Here is a 13,941-nt window from a genome sequence, read left to right on the forward strand (position 1 = left end):
GATACACGTCTCGTATTATTGTGGATACAATTTCATAACTTTTAGGCTTAAATAGTCATTTGGTCCTAGTTTTGGTCGATTTTTTTCACTTTGATCCTACTTTTGAAATTGTTTTCAATTGGTCCTACCTTTCGTTAATTTTTTTCAATTAACTCTTTTTCCTTAACTTCGTCTAAATTGTTAACAGAACAGTGACTAGCGCGATTCTTTTGTGTGACGTGGATTACTGTTCAGTGACATGTTCGTTTCCACTGTATGCATAAACCAGATATTATAATTGAAAGTTAGGGTTTGTGTGTTCTTGAATTGTGATTGTCTTCCATCCATCTTCAGCTGAAAAGGAATGTCTCGTGGGGCATCTTCCTCTTCTTGCAATAACTGGGTTCACCGAACTTGTAATTCATACCATGGTGGTTATAGGGTTTCATGCTCACTCCCAATTTGCGATTGCGGAGACATTGCAGTGGTGCGCACAACTAGAAAAAAACAACTACAAATTAAAATAATCCATCGAATGCATAAACAAAAGTGTTAATAAATCCTAATCATCAACACTAATAACAATCAATAGTCAGCAAAAATCAAACCCTAAACCAAAACCTACCTTCGCGATGAACACTTTCAACCCTCCGCAAACGATTCTTCAACGATCAGCGTCAATATTGGATGGCAGAAATTGATATGAGATGGCCAATTGAAAGATATCCCCAAATCGACGAACAAATCCCCAATTCGAAACCAAATAGTTCATTTTAAATAGGTTGAATTTAAGCTAAGCTAATCTCTTTCAAAATAGTTCATTTTTCAAATATTTTTCTTAGACAAGGCAATTCAAATTTATCGAATCATATTTTTCTTATTTGAATGACATATATTTTAATTTCGATCAAATTCAAAAGAATATTTAGATATTAACAAATAATTAATAATTCAAGAATATTAGTATTGATGATATATTTTAATTAATCTTTCTTTATATTATTTTTCATTAAAATCTCATTTATAGTTTTTTCTATTCAAATTGACAAACTTTTTCTTGATTGTCGATATTATTTTCAATTAATATCGAATTTAATTATTTAGTCTAAGATCAATTAGCTATTTGATATAAAAAAATAATAATTAAAGACATCGACAAAAGAAAAACACTGTCAATGAAAACCAATCTAGATCACATCCACTAAAAAATAGTCTTCCAACTTTGACCAAAACAATTGTGTCTAATATAAAGAAAGAAATAACAGTAATTGGAAACAATAAAACAGAATTCCAGTAATGTAAATAAAAATAATTCTTATTAACATCAATAAAAAACCTAGTCTACATCGGTCGAAAGGTAGTTCACCCACTGTTGGCCAAGAAAATTGTAACTAACGCTGATAAAAAATAACTTCGGCATGTAGTGTCCAGAAAATACAAATAATTGATGTTGGCTGAAAAGGACTTTGAATAACATCACATGAAAATAATTGAAAAAAAAAAAACTAGTTTGACTTCACTCGAAAGACATGGATAATGTGGATCAAAGAAAACTCTGACTAACATTGGTTGAAAACTAACTCTGGTGTAACATCAAAAATAAAATAACCTTGGTAGTGTTGATCCAAAAATAAAATAAATTTACTTTAGTTTAGTTTAAAAGAAACCTTCGTGGATACTAAGAAAAAAATAATAATAAATCCAATCGTTGTACTTGTCTCACCTCTTTTAACAGAGACCAATTTTCATCAATGACAATGTGAAATGCTAGTAGCCCTAGAAACCAAGAACAAGGAAAGGTTCGTCAACGACACTCTTCCTTGTCTTTCGCTCGACGATCCCCTCCACGACGTTTGATGGTGCCCTCCATCAAGTAGTTTGTGATGTGGATTACACTACGCTCGAAATTCAGAACTATCTTAAGGAAAGATTTTCCCATTCCGATAAGTGTCGTGTAGTCGTTCTTCAATATCAAATCCAAAATTGTGAAGAAGGTGAGTCCACTGTTTCTGATGGAAAGAAATTGAGCTATACCATTTATGATGTAAAGATCTTATGGAAAGAAGGTGAGTACACCGTTTCTGATGTAAAGATCTTAAGGAAAGAAATTGAGCTATACCGTTACATTTTGGCTAGTACTTACTCCATGCCTTGCTCTCGTGACCTCTTTCCTAGATTGCAAATATCTTATTAATTACCATCCAGTCATCAATTTATAAACTAATTTTATTGATAATTTAATTTTAGAAATTAATTATAATTTTTTATTGATAACCGTTACTATTTTAATGATTAACAATTTTTTATTTCGTAAATTAGAATTTAAATTTATCACTTTATTAACAAATAATTTTTTATTACTAAAATTATTTATTATTAAGGGAGGATTTTTTTTAGTGAAACAACATATTTTATCATAAAATATTCACTACAAAAAGCAAGTAGAATTATTGATGGACAAAATTTGTGGGTAATCATAGAAATTTATCAATAAATTACAATAATTTTTTTATACAATTACCAAGAATTTACTAACAAATTTTAAAAGAAATTGAATCTTCAATGAATTAATCCATAGATTTTTGAAAGATTCGATTACCGACAAATTAAAAAAAAAAATCCATTATCGACTAATTTTAAAAGAATTCATTTCTGGTGAATTTATCGACAAATTTTAAAGAAAAATTAATTACTAACGAATTTATCAAAATATATGACTACAATATGATCAAGACCCAAAAATTTTAACATTAATTTTACCAATAAAATTTATAGACAAAAATACTCATTAATAATAAATATTATAAATTATTGATAAATTTTGTCAACAAATTTACTATCAACATATAATTTTATCAATAATAAAAGTTTTAATTTATCAATGAATATCATCGAAAATATTATCGACGTATATTTTTGTTTGTAATTAAAAATTACAAAATATGTTGATGAAATCGATTAGTAAATTTCATTTCCCGGACAAATTTGTATTCTTTTTGTTTGTAATTTCGCACTTTCTAATTGTCACTAAAATAAATTACCCTCGTTAAATTTCTTATTGGTGACGAAACTTCCTTAACAAAAGTATTTTTTTTAATTTTAATATATTTTACTTTTTAAATTTGTATATTCATTAATAAATAATTTTTTACATCAATAAAACAATTTTATTTGAAGATCTCTATTACTCATCCAACTAAAAATAACTTGATGTATGCTAAAATATTGAATAGAAACTAATACAAAACGTTGATGTGAAACTTTAAAATATTCACTTAAAACAACTTCGAATCAACGCATAACCAATCTAAAATAGCTAAAATTTGTAAAAGAAAAGAAAATAAAAGATGAAGAAATCTTGTTTAAGTTAGAATAAATATGTTTTGAATTTCAACCGGTAGGTTTTGATTTTGGTTCTTTCAATTTATATTTCTTTTAAATCTTTCAAAAATGGAAAATTATTAATTTGATATCCTTTTAGAGAGCTTATTTATTTGTTTAACGAGAAGATAAGTGATCATTCTAACCGATATCTGTTTATGAAATGATGTGAACATTTGTAATAACTATATAATTCTTTGATGAGAAAATAGTGTAAAAGTATAATTACCTTGAACATGATCAAGTTTTATATTTCATTTTCATCTCCAATTTCCGTAAAATCTTGTAGGTCAGTTGTCTGACAGGTGAAGGATTACATATTGCTCAACTCAATACATAAGTATTTTGGAATGGAAAGTGATATACTCACATGTAGAATTTCATTACTTCTCTCACAATCATACGTGACACTGCCTTGTTTTTTTCTTTTTAATTTTTAATGAAATTTCACGCTGAAATTAGTCTTCAACTGTGTTCGTTCTCTCAAACTAGTCTTCCTCTTTTTCAACCTCGTGTACACTTCTTGAATCGTTGTTGTTGGTGTGCAATATATTTTTGTTGTTAAAGTGTTGTTCTTTAACTCAATTGCTGATGTTCCTCTCCAACCAGTGATCTTCTTCTTAATACATGAAAATAAGAGTTGACTAATTAAGTGTACTTTTCGATATACATTGAAGACGACGGTAAAAGATATATCCACACTGGAAGGGGCATTAAATGAAATTGCAGGAAGGGGAAGAAAGTCAATCAATTAGCACTGCACTTTCTCATACAGATTCCTCATTGAATGCACTTCACACACATTTTCTCTATCTTTCCACAAATATGGAACCTTATTCAACCAATCCTATCATAATTATTTTGCAGAAACCTTCACATACATTCAATCAAATAAGAATAATGTTCCGTGTGCATGAAAAGTGAATTTACGTCTAAGTCCTCGGCAATGCATTAAAGAGAGTGCACCAACCTCAAAAGCGCTGAACATTGGTAAAATAAATACACAGGGGCCATGGGTCCAAGCTATTAGGTGTAAACTAGTTGGTATTATAAATGTATCATACATATCTTTCAACCAATCCTATTAACTCTTCTGAAAAACCGCGTCTTTGGACTTCCATTTTTTCACTGAAAACGGTTGAGCAGAATTTCGAAAGCATGTTTCCATGGGTCACTATTATATAGTTGATGAGTTACCGAAGGCATTTGAATCTGATACAATCAAGTATGGCTAAGTGTGTATGCAGTTTACTACTTATAGCCTTTTATATGATGGCTGAGCTATCATCTGTTATTGGTGGCGCCATGCATTCTTCTTCCATGAATCAGGAACGAGAGGCTTTGCTTCACAGCGGTTGGTGGAATGATTACCCAAATATCACAAACCATTGTGATTGGGACGGTATCTCTTGCAATGTAGCAGGAAATGTTATTATTATTGGTGGTTCAACGATGAACATTCCTTCATCAAAAGAATTGCTTTGGATTCAGAAGTTGAACGTCACTGCCTTCCCCAATTTAGAGTATCTGTATCTAGATGGAATGGGTCTTAGAGGAACCATCCCCACACAAATAGCCACACTCACTAACCTTAGCTATCTCATCTTGTCTAACAATCATCTCCATGGTAATAACTTCTAATTCTCTTCATTTCATTCTTACAAATTCTAACTCACTCTTTCTTCATCTCCTCCAACTGCAGGATCAATACCACCGCAACTTGGTAACTTGACACAATTGCAGATGTTATATCTCTCTCAGAATTCTTTAACAGGTTTAATCCCATCTTCACTTGGTAATTTGAAGAACTTGCGTGCTCTCCTTCTTCATGCAAACAAACTTCAAGGTAATAACATGTAATTATATTTCTCTCATTTCTCATGTAATTTAATCATCTCTTTCTTGCCAACAATAGAATCTAACCATCTCTTTCTTGTTTCTTGTTCTGATCCAATTGTAGGTTCAGTACCACCACAACTTGGTAACTTGACACAATTGACGAACTTATTTCTCTGTGATAATTCTTTATCAGGTTTAATCCCATCTACATTGGCTTAATTGATGAGTTTGCAATTTCTCTATCTTGAATCAAACAAATTTCAAAATACCTTAATGGTTAAAACTATTTCTTACTCTCATCCAATTGCAGGTTTAATACCACCGGAACTCGGTAACTTGACACAATTGGAGGTCTTATTTCTATGTAAGAATTCTCTAGCAGGTTTAATCCCATCTGCATTGGGTCAATTGATCAATTTGCAATATCTTTATCTTGAATCAAACAAACTTGAAGGCAGGATTCCGACAGAATTAGGGAATTTGACAAAATTACAAATATTACTTCTCTCGGGTAATTCACTCACAGGTTCAATTCCTCCTGCTTTTGGTCAACTAAAGAACTTGACGGATTTCTTCCTTCAATCTAACCAAATTACTGGTCCTATACCAGTAGAGTTTGGAAATTTAAATAGTTTACAAAGATTACATCTCTCATATAATTCCCTCAACGGTTCAATCCCTCATAGTTTAGGCCGATTGGAGAATTTGGTACACCTCTACCTTGATTCTAATATGTTACAAGGGCACATACCCGAAGAATTAGGAAATCTGACCAAATTACAAGTTTTGCAACTTTCTCATAATAAGATTTCCGGTTTATTACCTCAAAAACTTTTGCAAATGGAAAAATTATCCTCTTTATATCTCTCGTCAAATCAGTTATGTGGTTCAATACCATTAAAAACCATGAAATGTCCCTATCATACAGTCGTTGATTTGAGCCATAACTTATTTAATGGGACAATAACCTCTGAAATTGGTTGTGTAAATGACCTCAGTCTGAGTCACAATTTTCTTGTTGGTGAGATTCCATTTCTTTTTAGAAGAAGCTTCATACTTAGTCGATTGGATCTTAGTTATAATAATTTTTCAGGCAAAATACACAAGGAAATTGCTAGTTTATCATACATAAACCTTGCATACAATTCCTTTGACTTCTCACAAGACCTTGACTCAAAATCAAACCTACCAGATTACTGCTATTTCCAGGAAGACTCATTAATCAATGATCACCACATGCCCAATTTCACATACTGCCACTTGCTCCACCAAACAAATCCTCAAACTAGGAAAAGTAAGCCCGTGATCATGTTAATTGTTCTTCCTATCATTTTCTTCATTATTTTATTACTCCTTTCAATATTATATTTCTCAAGATGTAAGCCTAAGAAAAAGTGTGAAGGAATAGAAACAAAGAATGGAGACTTGTTTTCTATATGGAACTATGATGGTAAAATTGCATTTGAGGATATCATTGAAGCAACCCAAGACTTTGACCTCAAGTACTGTATTGGGACAGGCGCATATGGTAGTGTTTATAGAGCACAACTACCCAGTGGAAATATTGTTGCGTTAAAAAAGCTCCACCGTGTGGAATCTCAAAACCCATCATTTGACAAAAGTTTTAGGAATGAGGTGAAGATGTTAACAGAAATCCGTCATAAAAATATCGTAAAGCTTCATGGCTATTGCCTCCACAACCGGTGTATGTTTCTTGTATATGAATACATGGAAAAAGGTAGTCTATTTTATATTTTGAATAACGAGGTTGAAGCTGTGGAGCTGAGTTGGAGTAAGAGGGTGAATATCATTAAAGGGATAGCAAAGGCTTTATCCTACATGCATCATGATTGCAGCCCACCAATTGTTCATCGAGATGTAACAAGTAGCAATGTTCTATTAAACTCACAATTAGAGGCTTGTGTCTCAGACTTTGGCACAGCTAGAGTCCTTGATCCTGATTCTTCAAATCAAACCTTGGTAGTTGGCACCTATGGCTACATTGCTCCAGGTGAATGCTACTTTCTATTACAAAACAACAATATCTTTTTGTAGAACTTTTATAATTGGAATTAACTTTCTTTACTTTTTTGTTCACAACAGAGCTAGCTTATACATTGAGCGTGACAAAGAAGTGCGATGTTTATAGTTTCGGAGTGGTGACTTTGGAAACATTGATGGGGAAACATCCCAAAGAGATAATCTCATCGTTATCAAACCCAACTACTCAAAATATGTTTGTGAAAGATCTCTTGGATTCACGTCTTCCTCTCCCTCTTAGGAAGGAAGCTCAAGATATAAGTCTTGTGATAAATGTAGCATTATCATGTTTGTGCTCAAAACCAAACTTGAGGCCATCAATGCAAGAAGTGGTTGAGAAACTCTCAAGTTTCAAACTACCATTATCTTTACCTTTCCATGAAGTTTTGATCTATCAGTTGATGAGTCAAGACATATGCTATCTTTTATCCAATTGTCAAGAGTGAACTCTATTGAGCCAAAGTTGAGGAAAGTAATAATGCTTTGCATATTAAGAACACTAACTTTTGCTTTTATTGAATTCAAAAGGTACACGTTATTGTTGTTTGTTTTCTAGTTTACATTATATTTCCATTTGAAAATGTTTCTCATTTGTTTTCTTATAAGTGTTTCCTTAAAACAACAAAAACTTGGTTTGAAAACCATTAAAAGGACTATTTTGTTAACTTTAAAACATTTCCCAACCTGATACAACTTTCTGATCACATGCACAATCAGATGGTATTCAAAGGAGTATAGTTAGTGAATCGGGGACCTCTCCTCGGGTCCCTAGACGATCAGCCAACCTAATGGAACTTTCCCATCATGTTCTTATCAGAGTTTTCCTCCATCCTAACTTGCTTTCTAAAGTCTCTCAAATCCTCCACTTGCATAAACTTTGTCGCACGCCTTTGTTATTCATATGTTGTATGCGCGCCTTTTCTTCATCTCTTCCATACTCATAAAGGTAGGTCTAGGCCCATTCTTGCAACTTAGAACCTAAGGAATTCAAACCTGATATAATTCCTCCACTCCTAGTTGAATGAATCCTTGCTTTAATTTGCAAGACTCTTTCACCGAAGACTACTTCTAGATCATGTGGAAGCCTCTAGCTAGAGTGTGATGATTTGTTTTGACTTTGAGACCAATTTTCCAACTCAATCCAAACTAACTAAGTAGATGAGTTGTCAATTCATCACTAAGCATAAATCAAAGCACAAACTATTAATGAAAGCATAGATAAATATCCAAGAAGTAGGAGTACAAAGAATTAGAATTGGTTACATATAACCTCAACACGAGAGAGTTCAACTAATTATAAAATATTATAATACAATTCCAACAACATCTACATATAGGATTTACAATAAAAGCATCTCTCTCTAGTCTCAGAGACCTATTCCTATTCTACTGTTGCATATTTGAGCCTCCACAATTCCTAAAATGAGGAAATGAGGTCTTCATTTATATAAAGTGCTCAGCCCAACTTTTTGCGCTCAACTACAAAGGTTTCCTTTATGGAGGATTTTCTTATCATTTCAGCCCCTTGTTCTTGTGCTTAGCACTTGACCTTTCCTTTTTGGGAGAGTTTTCTTGATTGTTCAGCCTCATTCATTGGTGCTCCATCTTTCCTTCCAAAAAGGATTTACTCATGTGGCTCAACTCCAATTTGTTGTGCTCAGCTAGGAGATCAAAATATGATGTCCTATTTTTTCTACTTCCATGGTTCAACACCGGTGATTGCGGCTCAGCTGCATATTTGATATTTTCTTTCATATTCACTGCAGAATAGCCAAATTTCATTAAAATTCATAATACCTTATTTTGTATCTTAAGTCAAAAAGGGTTGTTTCCCCCCTAAATATAATCATTTAATATGACTAACATGTCAAATTTGATATGAAATTGAAGGTATCTTGAACACTTTCACCGTTGCTTACACCTTTGTTGTTCAGTTCGTCTAGTGTGTTACCTGTCAAAGACACTTTGACGCTAAAGTCCGTGTTCGGTTAAGACAAAGTTCAATAAATACAGTAGATTTAAAAGTATTTTATGATACATTTTTATTTTCTACTCTGCATTTTGATTGCTATCAAACTTCTGTTTCCTTTGACAGTACGTTTTATTTGCAGAATTTGTTTAACTGATTAGTACAAAGGTAAATCAATGATTTTATTCTCTTTCAAGACCAAAACTGTGACCTCCCTCCCTATGTCTAAAATCTTGATGATTTTTTTTACTTTTTTATTTCTAACTGTTTGATATTCGCCATTCATGTTTGTCAGAGCCCAAATATATTTTTTCTTTAGGGCCTTCCGTGTTGCACTCCAAGGAAGCATTCCCAAATAATAAGCACACTTACGAAGCTTAGGGATCTTAACCTTGGCAATAATCATCTTCATGATATGTCTGTGCCTAAAGCACTTTTAAGTCTTTCTGAATCCTTCCAAGAGCAGAATCTCACATATCTATTTCTTACTCTCACTGGATTAATTGCAGGTTCAGTACCACCAGAACTTGGTAATTTAACACTATTGGATACATTGTCTCTTCATAATAATTGCCTAACTGGTTCAATCCCTTCTACATTAGGTCTATTGAAGAATGTGGTCATATCTATCTTGATTCAAACCAATTTGCATATATATAATTGGAAAATTTGACACAATTAATGGAATTATATGTATCAAATAATTTACTCACAAATTCAATCCCTTCTGCATTGGGCCAATGAAAGAACTTGACTACTGTGTACTTTGAAAACAGAAAATTTTTTGGTCATATACCAGTAGTATTTTGAAATCTGAAAAAGATGTTTGCTAGTTGAGTGTGCCTCTTGTTTTCGTTCATAGAATTTGAATTATTTCTCCACGTTGTTCCCACAAGAGTTATTTGGAAAATTTCCTGGTTTTGTTTTTATTTCCCATATACTTTGATTTCTTCCTCCTTAAAACCTCCACTGTATGAACATTATGCAGCCTATTATCTCACTTCATAACAAGGAGATTTTCAAGCTGAAAATAGAACAAGAGATATACCACTTCTTGTGTGTATGAAGGATCATGGCACAACTTCCTTTCATTCAAGTATGGTTATACATAACCAGCTGATAAAGTTCTTAGTATATATGTAGAAATTACATAATTACAATGATAAAGTTCTTACAATAATTACATAGCCATGTATAGAACTCAAATATTGTAGTTGTTGTTGAGTTAAGGTTGCTGAAGAGTAATCTATAGTTTGAACCTCCATGACAGTGGTGGTGGCCCCAAGTGCATGGCTTTAAGAGTTTGAAACCAAAGTGATCAAAAAAGTCAAATAGATCAGTGGCTATAACTGCAGAGGTTAGGTCCTTGGAGAAAATAATCGGAGCCTCCCCTGATATCATTTTAATATCCTCCCCAGATTTCTTCATGATCTTCTTTATCCAATTATTATAGCATCAGTGTCAAGTTTCAGTGTTATATAACACTATTTCATTGAATCTTTCACAGTTTCATTCCAATAGCATTGCCGGCCAAGGCTACTTTAGCCGGCTAAGTGGAATTATAATAAATAGGTTAAAATGTTTCGTTGGTCCACGTTTTTGTTCAAAAATCTCAATTAAGTCTTAAGATTATTTTTAATCTCAATTGGATCCATATTTTTTAAAATGCGTAACAATTAGATTCATTTCGTTAGTACGGTGGTAACGGTGTTAAAAATATGTCACGTGTCAACATCTCATTTTATTTTTTTTGAATTTTGTTTTTGCCACGTGCCACGTAACAATTTTTTTTTTGGAGTCACGGTCTGCAACTGCAAAATGATTTCTGTAAAATATATGTTTATTTTGGCCACTTGGTCCTCCCTCACACCAGAATCAATAAACCATTCATATATAATATGTTAGATTGGTCACTGAACCAGTAAAAGAATAAACAAAATCATAGTATGTAAAACCAACATTGGTTCATTGAGATTGACGAATTCAAGTGGTAACTAAATGTGTTATGCAGCTTTTTAAGTGTTATTTTCTTAGAGGAATACGAGACAAAATCTCAACCCAATTTCCTCTTACCAATTACACAGAGCACAAAAGTAAAACAATAACAAATCGATCAATTTAACATAACTTTGTTTATCATTCAGTTTAAAGTAAAAATAAAAAATTAATAAAATATATGAGCAACGTGAATCTTACTCATATCTCGTGAAGTTCAACTAAAATCCACAGTAAAAGATATTAAGCAGAGTCCACTCTACATTGGTGAACAGAGATGTGTAAAGTGCAACGTTTTGATGAAGGCATGGAATGAACTTGTAGGAAGGGGCACAAAGTCTGTCAGTCAACACTGCACTTTCTCATACAGGTTCCCCAATCAATGCACTCAACACACATTTTCTCTGTCTTTCCACAAATATGGACCCTCTCAACCAATCCTATCAAGTGCGTGTTTGGTTCTGCGTCAAAATGATGTAGAATTGATCAGAATTGATTTTGTAACGTAGAATCAATGTGTTTGGTTTTCAAAATCAATTAAAGGAAAAAAAATTTACAATGTGTTATATTTCTCACGTAATTTACTAATCTCTTACTTGTCGATATAGGAGAATCTGATTATCTTTTTCTCACTCACGAAATTTACTCATAGGTTCAATTCCTCCTACTTTAAGTCGATTGCATAATTTGACATATCTCTTCCTTGATTATAACCAAATAGAAGGTTACATACCCAAAGAATTAGGGAATTTGTCCAAATTAGCATTTTTGCAATTTTCTCATAATAAAATTTCAGGTTCCATACCTCCAAAACTTCTGCAAATGGGCGCAATGTTCTCTTTATATCTCTCATCAAATCGGTTATGTGGTTCAATACCATTAGAAACCATGAAATGTCCCTATGCTCCAAAAGTTGATTTAAGCTATAACTTGTTTAATGGAAACATATAACTTCTCAAATTGTTTGTGTTAATGACCTTAATCTTAGTCACAATTTTTTTGGTGGCGAGATTCCATTTATTTTTAGAAGGAGATCTGTACTAAGTCGATTGGATCTTAGTTATAATAATTTCTCAGGTAAAATATATAAGGAACTTGCTACTCTATCATATATAAACCTTTCATACAATTCCTTTCTCTTCTCGCATGATGTTGACTCAAAATCAAAGGTACCATATTACTATTCTTTTCGAGAAGAATCATTAATTGATTATCACGACATGCCTAATTTCACATACTCCACTTGGTCTATCAAACTGAACCTCAAACAAGAAAAGGTAAGCCAACGATCATGTTCATTGTTATTCCTATCATTTTTTTTCAGTCTTTTAGTACTCCTTCCAATAGTGTATCTCAAAATATTAGTAATTACCACACACCGCAAACCGCTTAACACCTTTTACATGTGTCCAAAAGAGTAACACGCGTCCAAAGGAGTGACAGTTTCTTACTTTCTGTTTTTCGTTTTTCTGTTTCTCTTTTCTTTTCCTATATAAGTTCTTTCTCTCTCTCTCTTCTTAGATGTACTTTTTACCAAACAGTTTGGAAATAATACGTTCTTTCTTTTGTTCATTCTCTCGCTCTCTTCTCCTACTCGTGTTCCTTTTCTTTATGCCATGGATAACAATGCAAGGTTCTGTTCATCAGTCATGCTATCAGTCAGTAGTGAAAACAATGAATGTGGCCATCAGTCAAAGAGAGAATTTTAAGATGGTATTAGAGCACTTCTTTTGAAGTGCTCTGCTGTGCGTCTCTGTTTTCTTCATCTCTTTCGCTTCCTTTTCTGCCTTTCTTTTTGATCTTGATATCTTCTTTTCTTCTATTATCATGTCTGGGGATTCAAAAGATGTTAAAGATCTTACTAATGAAGTTTCTGTTCATAGCTTCTTGTATCTCCATCCTGGTGAGAATCCTGCCATTTCACTGGTTTCACTAGTTCTTGATGTCAACAATTATCACGCATGGAGCAAATCGATGATGACGGCTCTAAGTGCGAAAAACAAATTGGAGTTCATCGATGGAACTACTGTTGAACCATCCATAAAAGACGCCACCTATCAAGCGTGGAAACGGTGTAACAATATGGTGGTTTCTTGGATTGTGCATTTGGTATCTCCTTCCATACGCCAAAGTATTCTATGGATGAATAAAGCAGAAGAAATCTGGAATGATCTCAAATCCAAATATTTTCAAGGCGACCTTTTACGTGTTTCTGACCTTCAGATGGAGGCTTCTTCTATAAAACAGGGAGATCTTACGGTAACTGAATTCTTCACTAAACTGAGAGTTATTTAGGATGAGTTAGATAATTTTAGCAAAGTTAAATGTCCCTGTAATCCTATTTCTTTGATTTCTAAAAGAAAAAATGAGGATCATGCTATGCAATTCTTGCGGGGTTTAAACGAACAATATAGCAACATAAAGTCTCATGTGCTTTTAATGGATCTTATCCCTTCAATCTCCAAAATTTTTTCGTATGTTGTGCAACAAGAACGACAAGTTATGGGAAATGTTTCATCTAATGAATCTGATATAAAAGTTAATACTGCTAATGTTCAAGTTTCTTGTAGCTATTGTGGCAAGAGTGGTCACACTGAGTCCACGTGTTATAGAAAGAATGGTTTCCCCCCAAACAATGATAGCAGAAACTCCAAGAATCCCGCAAATAAAAGGATATGCAGCCACTGTGGGAGGAATGGACACACCATAGATGCATGTTATAGGAAACATGGTTTCTC

At 32.9% G+C, this 13,941-nt stretch overlaps 1 protein-coding gene and 1 pseudogene across 1 annotated transcript; both read left to right on the top strand.

Moving 5' to 3' along the window:
• The first annotated feature begins 4,585 nt into the window (after nucleotides 1–4,585).
• Nucleotides 4,586–7,768, top strand: LOC114166870 (uncharacterized). Its single transcript, XM_085667918.1, has 5 exons — nucleotides 4,586–4,987; nucleotides 5,063–5,206; nucleotides 5,321–5,392; nucleotides 5,510–7,210; nucleotides 7,303–7,768. The coding sequence occupies exons 1-5, from the start codon at nucleotides 4,588–4,590 to the stop codon at nucleotides 7,683–7,685; spliced, it is 2,700 nt and encodes an 899-aa protein (XP_085524044.1). The 5' UTR covers nucleotides 4,586–4,587; the 3' UTR covers nucleotides 7,686–7,768.
• A 1,724-nt stretch (nucleotides 7,769–9,492) lies between these two features.
• LOC146883298 (uncharacterized) lies at nucleotides 9,493–12,596 on the top strand (annotated as a pseudogene).
• Nucleotides 12,597–13,941: the final 1,345 nt, after the last annotated feature.

The sequence above is a fragment of the Vigna unguiculata genome, chromosome 10, assembly GCF_037176805.1.
Source record: "Vigna unguiculata cultivar grain cowpea cultivar isolate G323 ecotype 2 chromosome 10, ASM3717680v1, whole genome shotgun sequence".
NCBI classification, from domain to species: domain Eukaryota; kingdom Viridiplantae; phylum Streptophyta; class Magnoliopsida; order Fabales; family Fabaceae; genus Vigna; species Vigna unguiculata.